Genomic DNA, 22,338 nt, shown 5'->3' with positions numbered 1-22,338 from the left:
AGCAGGACCTCACATATTAACACCTCTGGATATAACATCCACAAGTGAGTGGTTGAAAAGCCAGTGTCCACTTTTGGTTTTGTACCTCCACTGACCTGGCTTTTTTTGCCAGTTTCCCCCACCTCCACTGGCTCTGACTGAGTTTCCATGCACACCTTACAAAGAAGTGTCTAAATTTAGGCACCTAAATCTGGAAGTGAATCCTAATATAAAGGTCTGTGAAATACAGTCAATCGTAGATTTAATGATAATGCAATTTTTTTTTATACCCTAATGATATTGGATCAAGTGTAAGTCAAAGGGCGTGGTAATACAGTATCATCTTTTAGTCTGAGCTCTGCTTGAATTTGGAGTCTTTGTGAGGGAAAAGGCAGCTACATTTGAACTGTCATGAATTTACAGGGAATAACATAATAATATTTTGCTTTTTTCACTTTCATTGTAGTGATATCAAGTAATTATCAGACCTGTCTGGGACTTCTGATGCATTACCCTCCTATTGGAGACGTTCACTCCCTTATCCTAAGAGCACTTTTCCTTCGAGATCCAAAGGTGAGAGGCTGGATCTGTAAACATGGGAAATGAATCTCTTTAATAGAATGTTCTGAATGCTGTGACATTAATAACAACTTATATTTTGTTGGGTAGACTATAGTTTTACGTTTCTTTTTCCTTGACAAGCTGAAGAAGGGGGCTGATAAACAAGAATGAAATAAAGTTTCTTTACTCTTAAAAGAATTCTGTCCTGTTAATGCATTAAACTTCTACAGGAGCTCAGGTAAGTGCAGGTGTTTATGCTCCTTTGCTTGGTATTCTGCACAGACGTATTTCATCAGAGTACACTTTTGAGGGAAACTGGTATTTTATATATTAATCCTAGTAACTAAAAACTTTTTTTTGAGATGTCTACAGATGAATCACTGTTAATCCTTAAAACACTGCCCACGTACAATATATAATATGTTATGTGATGACTTTCAATTAAAAATGAGTATCCATTGTTAACAACCTGAAAAGATTCACAGAAATAAAAAATATGAATTTATAAATTTAAAGTTTGTGATACACTCAACTATATTACAAAATTGATTAACTATTTGCTGATTTAGAAGGGCATGCATATGTACATGGTTATTATACATGTTCAGTATCCACAATATAGTAGACAAAGTGTGTGAGGCAAAGTCGCACTTGATATTCTTTTCAATATTCAGATTTTTGGCAGACAGCAGAATTTGTGCTACTGGTTTTGAAGTGTCTTTGAGCATGTCCCATTAGTAAGCTGCCAGTGTAAAGTTTGATTCCCCTCATCTTCTGATTCAAGTCACCTTTGAAAGTGAAAAATTCAGCACTTCTGCACTCTGACTGTTTTCTGCAAAATTTCATTCAATACCAATGTTTACACTTTTGTGGATTAAGAAAAAAATTGTCTCTTTGTTTCTGTATCAGTTTTTTGCAGAAATCAGCTTTCTTTACAGCTGCTTTCTTTACAGCTGTTTTCTTCATTCCTCTCGGGCATAAAGATTTCTTTCATGACGAGAAATATATCATCTTTTAAGTGTGTAAGAAAGTTTTTAATGTTAGATCTCAAGAATTTTTCTTAAGATTTAGGCAGCAGTCTGTGAAATCAAACTGCCAGCATTTATTTAAGTACTTCATGAGCAAAACAAGATAGAACTATTTTTTAGAGGAAAGACATAGAGGGAGGGAAATTGTGCTGAGATATTGTGCTCAATCCGTACGTAATCTGCTGTTTAGCAAAGGAATATGTTAAAAGGAAGAAAAATTACTAATTATTCAACTGTCTTCCAAAGTATCCTAGGCAGTATACAAGCTATACAACCAGCAAAATGGTCCAAAGTAAGCCTCCGGTATCCTATGAAATAAGTTTGATCACTGTTCTGCTTCTCACTCTCTTGTCTGAAGCAGAGTGAAATTGTCAGGCTCATAAGACCTTGGCATCCTAATAATTCACATTCTCAGATGTGCCTAAAATCACTTTCAGAGAAATGATGGGTGTAGGACCTTATTGTGTCTTTCAGATAGTTCTCCCTTCAGTCAGGTGAATAAGCCATTAACACTCTTTTGTGCAAATGTTCCTCCTTTCTGAGCTCTACTTAGCTGTTTGGGAAATACTCTAAAGATTAGAAAGCTAGGATTTCCGCAGAATAGACAGCCCAAAGGAATTCATAGCTGCTTCTCATTTTACACTGGGTTTTTGGGTTTAGACTATATTAACAAGTTTGGACTTCCTTTAATAAGGAAGGAAGGTTTTCTATTCAAAAAGATTTCTCTAAATGAAAAATTACCTTCTGGTCAGAGAGGGAAGTATATTTCCAATGCAGTAACAAGTACCTGTGGTTTTTTTTTAATCTTTCTCGAGATGTAATTTAAAGTTTCACTTATGTGTCTCTAAGCATATGCTGGCTTAACCCAACATATTTCTGAAATGGGAGTCTGTCTACTGTGGCTTGTTATTCTGTGTGGTCCAAGAACTACTTATAAACATTTTCCCAGTCTGTCAAAATTTTTCATTAGTGAGAATGAAAGGGAAGACTCAACAAGACATCATGGGTGCTGCAGGAGTTAAAAATCAGTACACGGATTATGTACCAGTGTAAGTGGGAAAATTAGAATACCTTTTTTTTGTTTTCTGCATAAAGATAATTCAGTTTGCCTTTATTCCCTGAGCAGATAAAAGGAGATTGCAAAAAAAGACAAGGAGATTTTAGTCAGTAGTGTAACTTGTAAGCGATGATTAGCAAATTCATTGCTTAATGATTTTTCTTCCTTCTTTGATGTTTTCCTGCACATTTCTCCATCAACCACTTCTAGCTTCTAATGAGAAATTACATTTAGTTTGGTGCAATTTCCATCTTTTGAGCCAGAACTGAATTGTTCTGTATTGTATATCTTCCAGGATTGTGCTTGATTTTTAATGTGTGAAGTGGGATATTGTTGCATAGTCCAGTGGCTTATTTCATTATTTGTTGAACATAACAAGTATGTTAAGTGTCATTCCAAATATCTGAGGCAAGTTTGCTCTCTGCGCCTTGGAGCTTGGATTCGCGGCTAGGCAGGAAATGCAGTAGAGGAATCATGGATAGGTGTAAATAGCAATCTGCCTTTTAAAGGTTTGTTAGTAAATGTTATCTTTGGGTGATGGCACAAACATAAAACTGAGAGGTTTTTTTGAGAAGTAGGTCTCTCATAGGTTGTGAAGTAGTTCATGTGGACTTCTTCATGTGGCATTCCTATCCATAGCTTCTGATTCTGGAGATAATCAGAAATTGCTCCTCTGATACAGTCTGTTATTTCTGCTTCTGTTTTCTTCATCTGTCATAACCGATAACTTCACCTTACTTATTTGCCTTGTAGATTATCAGGAAAGGTAAACTGTGGCTTGATGGACCCAGCATTTTTTGTTTGCTGCATTGCAATGCAGACCTCGCTAGGAGAAAACCTAATTATCAGAAGAAAATGAGACCATTTTTTTTCTTACAGATGAACAAATAACATTTCCTGACCTTCTGTGGAATCAAACTTCACCAGAAATCTTAGCAAAATCCAGTAATAACTGTAGTATGAAATGTTTTGTACTTGCCCTTACAGCAGCTCTGCTTTTGACTTAGTGGACCCTGGTTGGCAGTTGGGCTAGGAGGACATTGCCAGTTCTACATCCCCAGTCTATTCCAGTACCATTGAAAGGAAATACAGAGTTATATAATAGCTGGAAGCAAGTAAACACACCTGTCTCTGATAGGTGGGTTGAAAGACTGATTTTATAGCTTTGAGTATGGGTCAGTGTACAACAATTGAATTTAATCTCAATTAATGAAAATCTCAAATCAGAATTGTTGTCTTCAGATAGGGTGATATTGTTAACCTGCTTAGCAGAGTGTTTGTTTCACATCTCTACTCTTTGAACAGGTCATTACCTCAATTATTTATATGAAAGTTTATTGTGTGAAATTACTGTCCTTTCAAATCTTGAAGTCGAGCTCCTCATGAAGGAATGGAGTTTTGTAAGTATGCTTATGTGAAACGAGAAAATAAAGCTAGGTTTTCTTCTGAAGGTGTATATCTCTGTATTTAATATTCCATTATATATTTTCAATTTTTTTCCACATATCTAAACCATTGAGTACTGTTAATTTTCAAAGCAAAATCTGCAAAATTAAGAAGTAGATATACAGAGATAGGGCAGCAGAAAAATATAAAGTGATTAAAAAACATAGTTCTAACTAAAGTTGTTCAAATAAAAAAAAATTAAAAAACCCAATTAGAAACAAAAGTCATAGAAAATGTGAACATATTGTGTTCCTTAAATAACCAGATGTTCTTTCCTTCCTGAAGGCAGCCAGGGCTAGGAATAAAAGGTTTAAAACTATTGTTTTAAGTTAACTGTGAATTTTGCAAATCTGTTTTCACCCTTTAGCAAATAAAATTCTAATACAGCAACATAAGCAAAGTAATTTTCATCTTTGGGTGTGCTTATTTCTATGTTGTTCTGTGTTGAAGCGTTAACCTTATCACAATGACTTATTACAAATCTAAAGCACAGCGCAGAATATTTCCATTTCACATTACATACTAAGAGCCTGACAACCATCCTTTGTCTGAAAGTGTACTGTATTCTTAGTATTTTGTCAAATATGTTTGCTTTCAGATATTTTAACATAGTGAATTACACTGTTAAACAAGCTTGTTAGGAGTTTTATTCAATGGAGACACTGCTTATCATAAGCCATTGATTTTAAAAAGAGAGAAAGAAAGGGGCTGTATTTGGTCAGTGGAAATTGTTACTTATGCTAGTAATATTATTATTACTGCTGCTGCTATTTTTTCAACACTGTATTTTGAGGTATTTGCTGACATTGAAAATGGTGACAGAAGTTTTACAGACTATTAAATTCGAAGTAAACCCATGACATTTAAAATAAGTTGTATTACCTCATCATGACTGAAGTTACAGGGACTGACAGAAAACTTAAGCAACAATTTATGGTTATGATCATTCTATAATGATCAGTCAGAGAATTTACATTCCAGTTTTTAACACTTCAAAATCTGAGCAGTAAATGACAAGGGGGAAACATATTACTGAAATTTTGAACTGAACTCTTTCTTTGTGCATGAATTTTCAGCTGAATTTTCTTCTTAAGTAGCTGCCACCGTCTCAGAGTTTTCTCCAAGCTAGTTTCATGTGCCTGAAAGGCTGTTGAGTTTCACTTTCTTCTTCAGATGGATCCTTTTCTATACACTCATTAACTGAGGTGCTGCTGCAGAGCTGCAACTGGCCTTTGAAAGCTGCCGTTATGTCAGTGTTGTTTGTTTCGCTGTTTGTGGCAGGAGAAAAACAGGTTTGAGGTTGTTTTGTTTGTTTGTTAGCATTGTTTATGCAATCTGGCATTAATTACCTCTCTTTAATGACCAGATTTCAGCCAATCAGAAGTTAGAATCTGGCAGGTTTTGGACATTAGCAGCTCATTAATTCCTACCAACTCAGAAAGGTACTGCATGGGGTGGTTAGTCCATTTTGTCAGAGTACCAAAAGAAGAAGGGAGGGCTGAACAAATGATTTATTTTCCCTTTTTCTTTTTTTTTTCTTTTTTTTTTTTTTTCCTATCATAAAGAACGTGACTTATTTTTCAGGAGATTCGCAACAATACGTCAGGAGTTTGAGGAGGTTGAGTCAGCCTGGGATGATGAGTATCTCAAAGTAATGTGAGATGCTGATATGAGTAAGGTCAGCTGTGCTTTTAATGAGAGTCACTTTCACAGGGACTGTGACTGGTAAAGGAAATGATGTGTTGCAGTACAGTTTAATACGTGTCTTTTCATTTTGGAAGAGAGAATTAGGAGAAACAGACAAATGCATTTTCTTTTAGTGATTCAGTGGCATTACACAGTGAACTTCTGTTTCCCTTAATGTCTGAAAGATTAAAGTCTTGGATGTTTAATAGATAGATCTTAATGAAAATGTGTCAGGATCTGGTTTTACAACCACATTATGTTCCTTGTGGTGAACCTAAGTATTCTGATGGTCTTATTTCCCAATTTGCAGCTACAAGGTTAAATATAATTTAAACACTTCCTTTTGAATAAATGGAGATTTTTTTCTTTAACTGCATGGTAGGCTTTCTAATGAAGGCCTATACAACTTCAGTACTGCATATATTTTATATATTTATTAACTTATTCTTTCTGCTCTTGAATTCAGAAAGTTTTGCTTTCCATTTGAAAAGTTATTGTGTTTCATTAAGAGAATAAAATATGACAAGCAGCTATGAGTTTAATGATAAATTACTTGGTATAACTGTTGCTATAGTACCACATAAAAATAGTTTACCGTGGATTAAAAATCCTCTTTGTTTTTGTACAGTTGTTTGAAAACCTGTTCCCATTGTACCTATGTTTTTTAAAATACAAAAAAAAAACTTTTGTGTTCAGTACTCATAGAACAGTAACTTTTTCATCTGTCTCAATGTTAATTCATAGAGTCATAGAATCATTAGGGTTGGGAAAGACCTCTGTGATCATCTAGGCAGACTGTTCACCTATCTCCAATATTGCCCACTAAACTATGTCCCTAAGTACTACGTCTCTCCTTTCCTTGAACACCTCCAGGGGCCGTGTCTCCACCACTTCCCTGGGCAGCCTATTGCAGTAACTCACTGCTCTTTCAGATAATAATTTTTTCCTAATATCCAACTTCAACATCCCGTGACACAATTTGTGAGTACTCCTTCCAACCTCCTTTCAGGGAGTTGTAGAGAGCAATAAAGTCTTTCCTGAGTCTCCTCCAGACTGAACAATCTCAGTTCCTTCAGCCTCTCCCCATAAAATTTGTGTTCCAGACCACTTACCAGCTTTGTTGCCCTTCTCAGGGGAACAATCCAACTGCAATCTCTCTATATTCCAATCTCTCCAAAAAAGTTAACCATTTAATCAACCCACTATGAAATAGTCACTATCTTCAAAGTATCATGTGTGTCATAAGTAATGCTTTCAGAAAAAAATTCCTGGAAAGTAAGTAGTTCATTAGTCATTTGTGCATGAGAAATCCTTCAAAATCTTCCTTGTTCTTCAATTTCATACATAACATAGTAGTCATCACTCTAAGGAGAAAGCTGGTGTTTTCAATTGCCAAAGACACTGCTGGTTAAAGCATCACTCTCTTGTTAGTGTTGTATACAGAGGCCAGTTATGTAGATAAGAACTCACAAGAATTATATTAATTAAAGTTAAACAACCATTGCTCTTAAATGTATGGAAAAAATTGAGGGAAATAATGCAAGACAAAGCTAAGTTTCTTTACAGTGACATGTCTCGTAGTTGAGCTGTGTTACAGATAAGATGATGCAGAAATAAAGCACTCATCCCAGCTATACATAGGGCCAAGTGAACACCACTGCAATCTACTTCTGAAAATGAAAATATATTCAGCAAGGAGGGCATGTTCATGTAGTTGTTTTCACTGATGATGCAAGCTGCTGGTCTGGAGGACAGTGAGGTTGATGGTGGTATGCTTGGCAATTTCTGTGCCCATAGGAAGTGTATAATCTTTCACAGGAGACACCAAAAGGTGAGTCAGAAACTACTGTTTCTGCCATTGACTGGAATTCAAGCAAATACATGATCATGCTGTATAGAATAGCAAGTAACAGCCATTATTCTATAAATAGTCATGGCAGTTGCTGGTCAGTCAGCACAACCAATTGCAAACATGAGGGGGAAAAAAGTGTATTTTTTAACCTTCTTTTCAGATTTCATAAATAGCTCTTTTATGAAGGAGTCTTCTCTATTAGCAACAGAAAGCAAGAGCTGTGGCAACATCATGTTCATCCAGAGGGCTGACGGAGGAAAAATTTGGAAATGGGAAAGGAATTGTTCTTCTGTGTTGATAAGTGTTCCCATTAATATTCACTGGGAATTCATAAGCTCAGTCATGTAGTATAAAAATCTTTTCAAAAGACAAGTTGGAAGAGAAAATTCTATTTGGAAGCTGAAACTTCAAATAGTTCCTTCTCTTTGAGCAAAGCAATACCCTTAGTAGCAAAGTAAAAGCAATTCCGATTATATTTTATGTTAAAGTAAGGAGTAGAAGCGTTTTAAGCTCTTAATTACTCTTGTTACCAATAAAACTTACTGCACGTGAATTTCTTGGGGCTGCTTCTTTCAGATGATTGGTTTGCTTCTGTTTAAAAAGTCATATGAAGCTACTGACCCTCTCCTAAAGAGTAATGATATATCTATAAAATTACAACATTAAAATGTATTTAACAGTGTTAGAGAGAGGTGATTATGGTTCTTGTGTGCAAACTGACAATTCAATTAATCACTTCTAGTTTGCAAGGTAGTTTGTCAAAAGGAAGCACTTAAAGCACTCTGACTCTACCTAATCAAAAGTTCTCTGTATCATAATTTGTTTCTTTGACTAAAATTGCAAAACACAAACTGTGAGTTATATAAAAATAGATTCATAATCTTCCAATAATCTATGGAAGATTAGCTACTGAGTCATATCTAGTCAAGTAGGATGGAATTTAAGTTCAATCTCTTCTGATATAAATATGGATATATTGATGGTGTATTGACACAGCTTATGTTATTAATTGTCCTGTACAGAAGTTATTTGATTGAATCTGTTTGTATTGTAAAGCACTTTTAAAAGAACAAAATATTTTCAAGATAGAAGTGCAAATGGTGTAGACTCTCCTTTGCCAACAGTTTTTATGGAAAATTAGATTTAGAGAATTAAGGTAAGTTTCTTGGTCTTACTTAGGAAGCAGAGTGGTAAAAATGGCTCTCCCGTGCCCCTTCATTGCTGGAATCACAAAATGAAACAAATTGCTTATCCCACAGCACCAGGAACTTAGCAAGTCCCTTCTGTTTTAGAGGAAAGGACACCAATGTTGTATTCCTTCTATGGTGTTGTGTGCATGAGGCTCTTTGAAAAAGCCTTCTTCACTCCCTAGGGGACTGGTTTCAAGTGCTTTACTTGGCATCTTATGCATAGAACATAAATTATTCAGTTTCTTTTCCATGTGGCAGACATAACCAAAGAAACTTCTTTTTTTTTTTTTTTTTTTTTTTCAGGTGTGTGAGATTTGTGTACAAGCATGTGTCTGGAAGACATAATACTGAAAGTGTGGTTAACAAGGGTTTTATCGGTATAAGCCTAGGATAACTGCATTCCTCACAAAACCATCAGTGAGTTACGCAGGTTGTCCAAAACGAGTGCCAATAAAACCATAATATGGTAGCTTTTCTGTACATAAAGATGTCATATTTTAAATATCATAATTTGGAACATTCCAGGGTTTAAAGCAAGGCTCGCTGTGTGTTCTCTTGAAAAGCCTGGATCTTTCCTCCACAGTTGTAAAACTCTTGTTCTAACCACACGGGGCTGCAAGATGCCAGTGTGTAAATCTGTCATGGGGTAAGGCTGAGCGCTGTCAGATTTATATCTCACTATTTAGTTAATTTATTTCTTAAAACCTAGGGTTCGGTTGAAAAGTAGATGATGATTAAGAGGCAGATTTAAAATATACTTAAGTGATTCTGTTTATGCAAGACAGGGATTTTACGCAGGTTATGAACTTGAGCATTGGCAAGTTGGAGTCTTTTTGTATGGAATATCAATAAAAGCTGATATGGATTGATTTGGTGTACCAAATGCAATACAGTGTAAAATGATAAATGGAAAAAAAAACAAACAGGCTTTTGAGTGAGATAGGACAAGGATCTTAAACAGGCAACTAGAAAAAAAATTTCTTTCAGTCAAGTCACTGAAGTATTTTTAAATCTCGCTTGTCATTTCTTCATTTCTATATCTGTTGTCATAGAATGCCCATGTGAGAGAAAGTATGTGTACGTGATGTTAAAAACAGACCATAATGCACAGTATTTAAAATATCATCCTGGTATTTGAATTTTCTAGTTGCCAGGGGGATGAAGGGCTGTCACGGAACAAAACTGGAGATAATTTATTTCAGATTGATCAGAGTTCAGGGGTTTCTTCCTGCCTTGACACAATTAGCAGAATTTTTTCCTTCTCAGTTCTTTCTGCGATTTTTTCTTATTTCAGAAATTTCTCCCTAATTTTTCTTCATAAGCAATTAAATATGATAATTCTTCATGCTGTTATTGCATTGTAAATAACAAGTTCTGCAACTGAGACCCACAGCATCTTTCTGAAAAATGTAATCAGGAAGTATTATTCCCAGTTTGAGAATTATGGTGTTTCTGTGCCAAAGTCAGTATTAGTGTACAGATCTCCTGACTCCTGTGATTAAAGAAAGTTCTTTATTATTTCTGTGCATGATATTTTCCATGCTGTTCTACTATCATATCTAGGGCTGATAGATGCAGACTGTCAGCCTATGTCTTGGATAATATTTAACCATTGGCATTGAACCACTTTAAAATTGGCACATTATGTCCTCTAATGCCTCAGTTGTTTGGTTCTTTCTAGTAAGTACTTAACTCTGTGGTTTGTAGTGGGTGATGGAGTACCTTTTGTGCTTCAACAAATTGTTCATTCCAGAGAATTAATAGCTAGGAGGAGAAAGATGAGAGTTTTGTTTTGGGAGTAGCATATGCTTTGGGTGCTCTAGAGTTTGGGATGGCTTTATGGTTAGTATATGAAATATTTTGTCCTGTTTATGTAATGTGAAGCTATTGCTTATACCCTGTAAGTCAAGTCTTTGAGTGGAGTCAGATTCTTGGATAACTGACAAACAAATAAAAAGAGGAAAAGTTAAATTCTCACTGCAGCTAGGCTATTAAGTAATTATTAGTATGCAGTTCATATTAATTATCAGTGAATTATCAGTGAAAAACTGCTGCAGAACTGAACAAAATGCAAAGATGCTTATCCATGTCTAAGTTGCTGTATTCTACCTCTGTTCCCTGACCAATTTTTCCCTTGTTTTTGTCTCTTTTATTTAAGAAACAAGTACAGGTGGTGTAAGTGTAAAAGGTATACCTTTGCAGACCCCTTCTTCGTTACTGAATGTAGGGTCAGGTGTTCCTCCAAATTCAATTAGAAACAAATGAAAGGGGGAAAAAATAATTTTAATACAGAAATATTTAGCCTGTGTGAGGATTATAAAAAAAATAATATTCTACTATAAGTAAAGAAGAGAAAAAGGAACAAAGTGTCTCCCTAAAAATATGTTTTAAATAAAAAAGGCAACATTTGATCTTTCTCTTTTTTGTATATGTTTAATTCAGTTTGTTCTTTGTTCTAGGCTTAAAATATTATTCATTTAGAAGAAAAAAAATGAAAAGATGTGTAAGCATTTGTTTAATATACTGAGAGAAACTGCTTAAAAAAAAAAAAAAAGAAAAGTCCCGTTTGGCTCTGGTGAGATAATTATTTCAGCGAGACTATTGCTGTGCGGATGTGTAATTCACCGTTGCTATTCTGTTTGTTTTTTCCTCTATTACATGTAGGTTATCTGGTTTCAGATACAATCTATTAAGTGGAGAATTTTTCAGTAGTTGAGGTTTTCCCACCTGTCTACCCTAAAACACCTGCAACATATGTTTGTGTAACCCTGCGATGCTCTGTGTTTTGGGCCCCTGGAAATTCCCCCAGAGCTTTCTGCTTATAAACAGCTGAGCAATTCATTTCTCTAATGACAAGTGCTTTTCCCTCGGCATTGAGGCAATAGCATGTTCAACTGAAATAAGCCTCATTTTTCATCAGACATATTGAAAATCTTTTTTCATTGTTGTCTCTCTTATTCCGGGCCTTCCGATTTTGTGCAGAATTAGATTAGATTTTTTTTTTTTTTCTGTTAATATGCAAGAAAGGGTGAAAAGGAAACACCTAGACAAAGAAAATAACGTTGAGTACAATCCTCCACTGGCACCTGCATGGAAGCTTCTGCAAATAACGTATATTCAAATGGTTAAATGTTACGTTACAGCATAGCGTGGTTTCCCCAGTGCACTGCAAGAGCAGTGTGCCCATGAATGGTTTCGCACAGCTCTGTGGACAATCTTATGCAGTATGTCCCTGGAGGCCCATAATGGAAGGGGCAATACTGGAGATTTTAAGTGTACAAAGCACAGCCCCTCACAGATGGGAGTTTTGAGAGTTTTTCAGCAGTTTCTGCGAGTTTAAGGAATTCCTACTGCATTCCGTGGGATTCTGACCCTGTCCTCAGCTCCTTCACCTGGGAAAAGAGTGGGTATGGGTATGGGTATGGGTATGGGTATGGGTATGGGTATGGGTATGGGTATGGGTATGGGTATGGGTATGGGTATGGGTATGGGTATGGGTATGGGTATGGGTATGGGTATGGGTATGGGTATGGGTATGGGTATGGGTATGGGTATGGGTATGGGTGAACTCCAGCCCTTCTCCCATAAAGCAATGCAGAAGGTCCCCAGCAACTCCCCACTAGCTTTATGTGTGTTTGGAGAAGTACAGTTACAACCTCTAAATAAGGCTCTGTATTCTAATATTAGGATGGAGTCCGGTGTACCTAAAATACCTGAAACATACTTAGATATCTTTTCAATTGGAGCTGTGGCTAATACATGCTTAAAAGACATACAAAAAAACTATACATGTATGTTGTTTTGAAAACTTTGAAGTCCAAAACTGCACTTGTGCCTACATGCGCTTCTGTATCTGTATTTAGTGTGTGATTCCTCTAAAAGTATGAGTGTGGCTGTTTCTACCACTTTAAGCTTACTTTAGGTAGAAATGTAAGAACAGAAGAATTATAAAGCCAGCAGACTGCTACCAAAGATGGATGTGGGAAGAGGGATTTGTAGTACTGGCACAGGCAGCTTTTCTCTAGTATTTCTGCACTGTTTCCCTTAGAAAGGAAAAAAAAAAACTGAATGTGTTAATCTGTTTAATGCCCTCACGCAATTTATTTCAACAATTTAGTAATTCGAAGGGTTGATTTCACTGTCATTTAAACAAGACTTTCCTCTTAAGGAAAAATATTTCATCTGAGGAATTTGTCAAAATAATTACATAAATTGGGGAATAAAAAGGAAAAGTTTACTAGCCTAAGTAATTAAAAATATAAATAGTATCATTCTAAATTGCAGTATGTAAGGAAAAGGATGCTGTTTCTGTGAATATTTTAGACAACAAAGCTATGTTTTGCAGTAAATAAATTTGTTTAATCTTCTTTTCTAATATATGGCATGTAATGTAGAGGGTAGCTGAAACTGCATGTTTAGATGGGAATTAATGGAAAATTCATAAGGAAGAGATGTAACTGCAGGTTTTTGTTTCTTACATTTAACCTAATGGCTTGATTAAAATATACAATTTAAAGGTTAATAACAATAATAACATAATATATACTAATTTATATTATTAATAATATATCGTAATGCAATAATATAATAATATAAATATCATAAACCTCATAAAGTCATATTTTTTTGCTCCCTAAAGTGCTATTTTCAGAACTTTTAGCATTTCTGTGGTAGTACTGAGCAGATACTGATCTGCTAACATGTATGTCAGATGTTTGTGTTGATTTGTTTTTAATACTGTACTTTCCTATATGGATAACTTCACTGTGTTACAAAATGGTTTTCAGCAGCAGCTTGGTATTCACTGCCTTGCATTTCTAATGTTTTTCCAGTATCTTTTTTTTTTTAAGGCATTTTTTTCACTGCATGTAACAGTAATTTAAACTGCCTCTTCCTTTGAAATCTTTAAACCTCATAGGAATTTAAATAGTCCCTTGTGAAAGTAATGCTTGAGCCTCATTCATATATTCGAGTTAGCTCATTATTCCTATTAATGTCTTTAAATGCTTAGATAGTAGATCAGCCGTTCGTGTCTTGAATTACTCATCATTTCTGCATAAATATGTTTCAAGAAACTGTTCATATGATCTTTTCCTCTTTTAAACAGTTTTCTGTTTATTTGTTTGTTTGTTTGTGGGGTGGCAGATAGCAAATTCCACCAGTTTTGCCAAGTTTAGAATAAATATTGAGTTACTGGTCACACTGCAAAACAAAGTAGCAACTGGTAATGTGAGTTTTTCAAAGGGCTTCCCTTGGAATTAAAAGTACTATCTTTTCTATTGATCTTGTGTTCATGTACCTTGTGGAAATGGGCATCAAGTCACATGAAGGAAAGTTATTTAATTCACAGGAGAAAAGTTACACTGATTGCTTGCAGAGTAGTCACAGAACCATCAGTTATCCTCCTCACGTCAGTTTGGATTTGATTATCATAGAAATGCATTGAATTACCAAAGTAGAGCAATAGTAACTAAAGCTGATTCATTGTTATTGCTGTCAGTTGATGAGGACTGACTTACAAGCCATATGAATGGGTAGAGTTATGCAAATATTGTTTTTATATCAAGGGAAGAAAAATGTACGGCACCCATTACAATGTGGGTGGTAGAATAGATGAGAATGTTTTTAATGCTTGTCTAATAGCTTTTAGCTTTGTTTCGTTTTGAACATTACAAACAGGATATATTTTTAAATTGTTTAATGTGTTTCCAAATAAAGGAAACGAGACCTGTCATACAAGATTAAGTCTGGCTACTTGAAGGAATCTGGAAATTCCCAGCTTTAAGTTTGACCCCAGAAATTATCCTGGCCTTTGAAACCTACCACCTCCTTACATACTCCTGTCTCCTATTGTGCACATGCAGTAGTTTGGTCTTTAAAATGCAACTATACCTCTTCCAAAAATAAGAAGGCTTTTGAGAAAAGAAATTTATCTGGAGTTCCATGGGGAAAGGAGGGAGATGGATACTACAGCATAAAATGAAATTAGGAGATTTAGGACACAGTGTGTGAATAACTCCATGAAGAATGTAATGTGCTTTCAACTGTGAACAACTATTTCAGACAGGTCATTGCATAGTTCATTAAAACTATATTTACTATTAACAAGAGTTAAGAAGGCAGATCAGAATGTAAGGCAACAGCCTATGGATGATCAAATCTTTGAAGCAAATAATCAGAAAGTGTTTACATGTGTTTTAGGCAGTATATTTGATCATTGCAGTGAATTTCTTCTCCAATTCATGCTTGCGTATGCAGGGACTCTCTAAGTCTCTGCTGGTTTTGGTTTGAACCATATGCATGTAATTTTTACTTTAAAATATTTCCATTAAAATAATAACTTCCAAATAACATCCTTCAGGTTGCACTAGTTCAGTCAGAACTCTTTATGCAAGTACTGCATTCACGCCTCTTCACGTAGTCATCAAAATACCATCTCCAGAGGTGTTCTCACAAGCACTGGAGGCAGTGGGCTCCAGTTTTATTGTGACAGACACTTTTGAATAGCTTCTGCTTTCAGTATCAATTACAAAAATGTTGTTACAGGAGAACTGTGCTTTCTTTGTGGCCTCAGTTTTGGGTAGGGAGAAATTTAGAAAGTCTCCGCGTGCCATCTAGTGGCAGTGCTCGGCCAGTCTTGCTGCTTCGCTTAAGATTCGCACTTGTATGCAGTTATTGCAACATGTAAGCGCTGCTTTGTCCTCAGTGTTATCATTTTCTTTAAAATCACGTCATTTTAGCCTAGAGATGGTAGCATTCTGCACCTGAGATAAAGGAATAAATTACATCTGTGTCTGAACTTTGCCCTACAGTACTTCTGCTTTACTTAGAAGTGCTATCACAGCAGCCAGCAGTGCCTTCCTCATATGAAACTGATTTCTGTTAGTGAAGAGAGGGCTTGCCACTAACATTCGGTATTATTCTAAGGTTTTTAAGGCTGCATTTTATGTAACTAGCATTACTGCCCTTAGAAAACAAGATCTTGAGAAAATAAATTATGCTTTAAATTGGTAATCTTTAATAAACAAATTTCTTGTCTCGACTTTAAATCTTTCAGAAAAAAAAAAAAAAAGATCCATTACAGTATGCTTTCTTTGAAGGATACATAATGCTATTTTTTTTTTCAATTTTTTTTTAGAAAAATCCAAGACCAGTGACTCATCAGTTCCAACAAAATTTAGATTATTACAAAGCGCGTGGAGCAGACTTGATGAATAAAACTCGGTAAGCTATTTCTGAAGATGTTTTCACTGAACTAATATATTACATAAATAAAATGTTTCGTAAGTCACTCATCCCAAATGAGAGTTACATAAGCAGTGCTAAAATTGTGTGTTTAGTCCATGACATTTATTTTGAATCTTTCCCTTTCTTTTAAGAATAATTAAGGTTACATGATAATTGGTCAGCTCACTGGCTTTTTGTTTTAAGGCTAAGTTACACAGTGGCACATTTTACTAAAAGCAGGGGGTAAAGCATTCAGCCAACATGAATTCTGTAGCTGAGCTACTTCCAACAGCGCATCTAATTCCAAACTGTAGTATCAATGTAACAGAAGCTATATGAGTTAACTAAATGTAAATCCAGTTTGAATTAATTTTTACTGAACCCTTTTGCAGCATCCCTTTCTCACTTTTTTTTTCAGAAATGGCTTCTATCAATACAATTCTGTCTGTTGATGAATAGTCTAGTGGTACCCAGCGTGATAGCCAAAGAGTCAGTGTTGGTGGCTGACACCTTGTCCTTGGTTGACAAAAAGTATTGCACTCTATCACATTTATTTAATTTTTAATGGTTTCAAGACTTTACAAAAAGAAAAAGAAAAAAAAAAAAAAAAGGAAAAAAAAATCACAAATCCCAACCTAGAATGACACTTGTTGGAAACTTAAATTCTAAGGAAAGAAATGACCATTAAATCTGTTGATTGTGCACAGGAGATATTGCTTGGAATAGTTCACATAGAGGAGTAACTCAGAGAAATCTGTCTCAGCACAGAACTATTTAGACTAGGTCAGACATGGTAAATATGGTCAAGATTGGACTAAAGAGAAAATAGGAAGATGTGACCTTAGGAGATGTTTCATCAGTAGGCAGAGAAATGGGTTAGATAAGCTGCCAGGTCTTTTTAATCTTTAATTCCACAGATTCAGTAATATATTTAAAATATCTTTACAACTCTCTAGCATGTATTGCTTATTTTGTCATATATAAGACCTTTTAATCTGTCACATTCATAAATTTTTTCTCTCATCACTCATAATGGCTACTCTCTGAAGATAGAAATGCCTTTGCATAAGGCTTGCTTAAAACAAAACATTTTTGTCTTAGCAAAAAACTGCAGAGATTGAATCATCTTCCCACTGCTAGTTTAAAAATACACCATTCATAGTCAAGGTCAATGATGCTTATTGTGATGGAACAAAATTGTTTGCTTTGTAGATGGAATTCACTCTCCTTGATATTCATATTTTTAAACTGAGGCCTTACTTTTAAATGCATCTGCTGATAACTCTACAACATAATCAATCAGCATTTTTCTTGTAATTGTTGTGCACGTCTGGTACATTCAGATGGCTAAAATGTAGACATTGATCCATGTTTAATGGCTGTAATCATCCTTTGTGTTAATATATCAGACATTTAAACAGTAAGAATACATTGTTCTTCTTTTCCTGAACTTCACTGTAGATTTATATACCTTTTCCAGAGCTCTAACACCTTGCTATTGTTCATTTTCTGAAGCTGCAATTCAGAGAAATCACACACTGAATTTTACTTACGGATACTTTTGTTAAGACTACATCTCAACAAGTACTACATACAGCACCACTGTTCATTTTTCACTTACGTGTATGTGTTCTGAGCTGCTCTTTTAGCAGCTGTCTCAGATCAGAGCTCAGTCACATGAAGGTATTAGGAACTGCAGTGGCTATACTTTCTAATTTTGAAACAGTCATAAAACATTATTGCATATTGTTGTTGAAAGCATTTTTTTTTTAATTTATATTTTGACCATAATGGCTTAGATAAGATGTTTGGTGTTTATTGTTATTGTTTAGTGCATTATCTTGAGAAATCTCTTTGAAACTATTTGAGAAATCCTATTAAAGTCCCTTCTTATCTACATGTATGTCAAAGCAGCATGTTAAACAGCTTAGAAGGAAAACATATTTTTTATTAAGGAATTATTATTTTTTTTTTTTTTAAAGCAACAAGCTGATACACAAGGAGACAGACCTTAAAGTCTTCATAATCTCAGCATTTTATTATAGTCTATTTGCTTCTTTACAAAAGCTTTGTCTCATGCATCTGTGGACCATCAGGATTCCAATGATGCAGTTAACTCAAAGCATCCAGTGGCTTTGCTGCTTTAGTAGCTTCTCAGAGAAAAAGATTTTCTTCTATTAAATACCAGGTTTTTTGCTGTCAGCATTTTTTCTTTTTTTACTGATTGTCTATGCTCCACACTTGCAGGCAAAAGAAACCTAGGACTCACTGTACAAGTCATTATTTTCTTTCTAAGGTGATAGTTCAGGTGAATTAGTGATATATAGCTCCTTAATTTGGCAGACAGTTTGAACAGACCAAAGGGGAAAACTGCTAGATATACTGATGCTAGGGTTCAGAATCTCAACAAAGTTATTACTGGCATGGCCCCTAAAATCAGTGATGTAATTCAATTAATTGCAGACTATTCATATTTGCTGGGTATCTGCTAAAGCAACATTTGATCTTTCTTCTTCCACCTTCTCAGCTACAGCCTGTTTTCTTTCTGGAATGAAGAAATCATTAAACAAAAATCCCTATGCTGACAATTCTGATGCCACGTGTATGTCAAGGAATTAGAAAATCCATTGTCACTTCTTTAAGCATCCCTGCCTAGTTACGTGCAAGTGGTGGAACGTCCCTGCAGGTGTTCAGGAAACACGTAGATGTGACACTGAGGGGAAAAGTTTGGTGGGCATGCTGTTATGGGGTTGATGGTTGTACTTGATCTTAGAGGTCTTTTTCAACCTGAATCTTCCATATTCTGATTAATAACCAATTCTGCTAGGTAGTATCAGAGAAAAAAAGTGGTAGTAATAAACAGAATAGCTTTTTTTAAAAATCATTACAAATATTCAGTTTGCTTTTGAAACCATTTGGGACTCCTGCAGGGCCATTTTATAACTGCAAATACTCTTTTTTAATTTAATTTATCAGTCACTCTGAGATGACTACAGAAAGTCCTTTTGCAATAAGCAACAGTAAAATGGGGACATACACAGACATCTGCAATCAGTAGCCAGAAATCGTTCCAGCTTCCATAAATTGGGAAGCAGCACCAGGAAGGGTTGAAGAGATACAGGAGACAAACTTTGATCCCCTTTTTGTTTCACTGCTACTCCTGAAAACTGTAACACGTTTTTTCTTCATCACTAGTCTAGAAGAGGATGCCCCCATCTCGTGATTCTGCGAACTCACATACTTTCTCCTCTTTTCTCTCATTTTAATTTTTATCTATTCTTAGTCTAAAGAATGCAGCTGTTCCTATTTTCTAGTTATGTTCAATATGTGTGTGTGTGATCATATTGTGTATCTGAAAAATACATATATATGAAGAGAAATAGGGAAATGATATGAAAAGAAAAAGCAAAATTACTTTTTCAGGTGTGTGCACAAGTTACAAATCACCTATATTAATTTATCTATAATTTGTTTTTAATTAAACTTCCCCAAAACATTCTGAGCTGCTTTTTTTTTCCCAGTACAATGATTGCAGAGTCCTTAATTGAATGTATTTCTTCAACTATTTTAAAAACAGCTATTTATATTACCGGTATGTAGCTCAGTAAAATAAAACTTCAGGAGTGGAAAGGTCTCTGTGACTGATATATTTCTGTACAGGGTATTTCAAGCATTAAGAATATAAAACAGAAAAATACTGCATGAATGAATAGCAGTGGCATTACTGATCTCTGGGTTACGTGAACACCTCTACTGGGAATTAGAAGCTGCTTTGCCTCTTTATTTTAGATAGATTAAATGGTTTAGTAATTTCCTCATTCTTAATGTTGCATATAACTCAAGTGAATTAAGTATCCACTGTAGTTTCAAATAAAAGGTAACAGTGATAAGGATCGTGACCCAGTACATGTTATATTCTGAAGCCATTCTTCAGCCAAAACCACTTTTGCAATCAGGATTCCCTTTACAAAGCACTTGTCTAGAAATGGCTGGCATGGACAGAGGGTAACATTGGAGCAAAATTCAGCTAGCTTTGCCAACCTAAAATGCAGCCTGGTGGTTTTGTTTGTTTGAAGAATTGATTAAGTTTTAGTTATTTTAAACGTTTAAGAAAATTTAATCTAACAGAAATAAATATTATAGTAGTCTTGGAATAACAAGTGAAAAAGTCTTAATAATAAATTTTATAATGTTTCTGATACTTCAGAGCATGGATCGCTTGTTGACACTTTTTCATATCCTTTTTCATTTAAGAAGCCAAATTAAGGAAAGTGGAATAACTTGCCTGTGTTTTTCAGGAAGAAATGACCAAAAGAATTTGTCTGCCATTGGTTGGAAAAAACCCTCACTGTGTTGTCCCTGTGACTCCTGTGTATGTTTCATGGTAAAACACACTGTTTGTGATGCTCAACACTTGGATTACCTTGGCTCCATTTTGGAAAACAGTGTGTGCATTCCTACACAGAATCATAGAATCAGAAAATTGCTTGGTTGGAAAAGACCTTAAACATCATCAAGTCCAACCGTGATCTAACCATTTGTCTTGTTCTCCTTTCAGTGCCAGTGCTAAGGCTGCCCCACTGAACATCAACAAAGTCTCCAACAGCTTACTGAACTTTGGCCGAAAGCTGATAGCTCCAGCCATGGCTTCAGGTAGCACTGCAGGCCCCACTGCTGGGGCAGGTAGCTTCCCTCCAACAACAGTGCCTACCCGTGGGACAGCGGATGGCCCCCAGTACCACCAGCACCAGGCACAGCAGCAAAGAATGATGAAGTCGGAAAGCATGCCAGTCCAGCTGGGCAAAGGTAACAGCAAAAAATGCGGCAGTGCTACAGCAGGAGATGTCCTTTTATTGATGCAATAAGTTTGTATCTGGAGGGATTAGAAGAGAGAGAATTTTGTTAAACAGGATGTTTGCAATGTAACATAGAATTAAATATAATGACAAGAAGGTGAAAATACTAGGAAGTTTTGAACCTTTAAAAATATTAACAAATGACTTAAGACATACCAGCAAACTCTAGTATTATTGTAAACATCTTCTTATACGTTAATTTTCCAGTCTTTTAAATGCACTATAATTTAACTGCAAGACTAATTTCATATCATTTTTTTTCAGGTTATTGGCAAAAATCCCATGCATAACAGTATTAGCTGACTATGAGTGCAGGATGTTAGATCAATTACAGAGTAATTCTTAACAAACAAAATCTTATTCCCTTTAGGAGTTGGAGAGCTTATTTCCGAAGCTACTTGACCAATAACATCTATTTGCCTTTTAATAATTTGTGATGCCCCCATGCACGTTCTCAGTTTGGTAAATACTACTTTTTGGAGCCTTTTTTTTTATATTTCTCAAGGACATTTTATTTGAACAGCAAAGTCAGCAAGCTCAGCTTCGGTATATATTTCCTACGGTCTGCTAGGCTCAAGGCATATTTCTGCTTTTCATCTTCAAATGCCTATGACAGCCTATGACAGCATGGTCTTTGAAACGAATGTGTAGCACTCTACTTATGTGTGTATTGTTTCTAGTTGTAGATCATAATAAGTAATGGTTAAAAGTTTGAGGGCTGCCTGAGTTGCTGATTGCCCTGAACCATTGCGCCATATTTTTCACCAGATTTGGAAGTGTACAAGGAAGAAAATAACATTTCCATGGCTCAGACTGATGTTCTTTCTCTATCCCATGCCACCCTTTTTATCCAAAGTCAGTCCTTCCATGATACATCACATTCCCAGGAGGTACTGCGAGAACAGCATTTGGAGGTACAACTTTCCTCACAAAGCAGAGAGGTGCAAGCAGTTTTGTAAAGGCTACTACAGCAGCTTGGCAAAATGCAGATTTGTAGCTTTTCTCAGAATCATAGAAACATTTTAAAAATTGCTCCAGCACAGGTTTTGAAAGTCCCCATCACTGTGCAAATATGAAACCAAAGTGTGGTAATTTCTCTGCTGTGCAGTGACCTCATTTGATTTGTATTTACAAATGTTGTGTATGCTCCTGTTTGAATCCTTGATGCAAACCCTGCTTGTATCAAAGAAGGAAAGTTAGGTCTAGAAAGAAATTGTTTCCATAGCTCTGGATGGGCTCTTTGGTTTGCTTTAAAAAAAACAAAAAGGCCACAGTAAAGTTGTCAGGTGCCTGACTTTATACCACTTCAGTTGAAAATTGATCAGGTGGTGATTTGCTTTTGCTTGCTTAATATGAAAAAACAGTAACATTTGAAGCAGCTTATAGTAGTAGAATCATTTGTATCTTAATACTGAGCTAGCTGATAATGGGTGGCCTTGTTTATGCTTGTATACAG

The 22,338-nt window shown here is 35.5% G+C and overlaps 1 protein-coding gene across 1 annotated transcript in view; it reads left to right on the top strand.

Annotated features, from left to right (window-relative positions):
- The window catches only part of TBC1D5 (TBC1 domain family member 5), a 293,599-nt gene that overhangs the window by 225,094 nt on the left and 46,167 nt on the right, over positions 1 to 22,338 (top strand). The window contains exons 14-16 of the mRNA XM_052695951.1: positions 446 to 552; positions 15,938 to 16,023; positions 20,585 to 20,832. Coding sequence (XP_052551911.1) covers positions 446 to 552; positions 15,938 to 16,023; positions 20,585 to 20,832 — 441 coding nt within the window. The remainder of the gene's footprint in view (positions 1 to 445; positions 553 to 15,937; positions 16,024 to 20,584; positions 20,833 to 22,338) is intronic.

Source organism: Tympanuchus pallidicinctus, unplaced genomic scaffold, assembly GCF_026119805.1.
Source record: "Tympanuchus pallidicinctus isolate F22 unplaced genomic scaffold, pur_lepc_1.0 scaffold3, whole genome shotgun sequence".
NCBI classification, from domain to species: domain Eukaryota; kingdom Metazoa; phylum Chordata; class Aves; order Galliformes; family Phasianidae; genus Tympanuchus; species Tympanuchus pallidicinctus.
The sequence above is the reverse complement of the archived record's forward strand: the minus strand, read 5'-3'. Positions and strand labels throughout refer to the sequence as shown.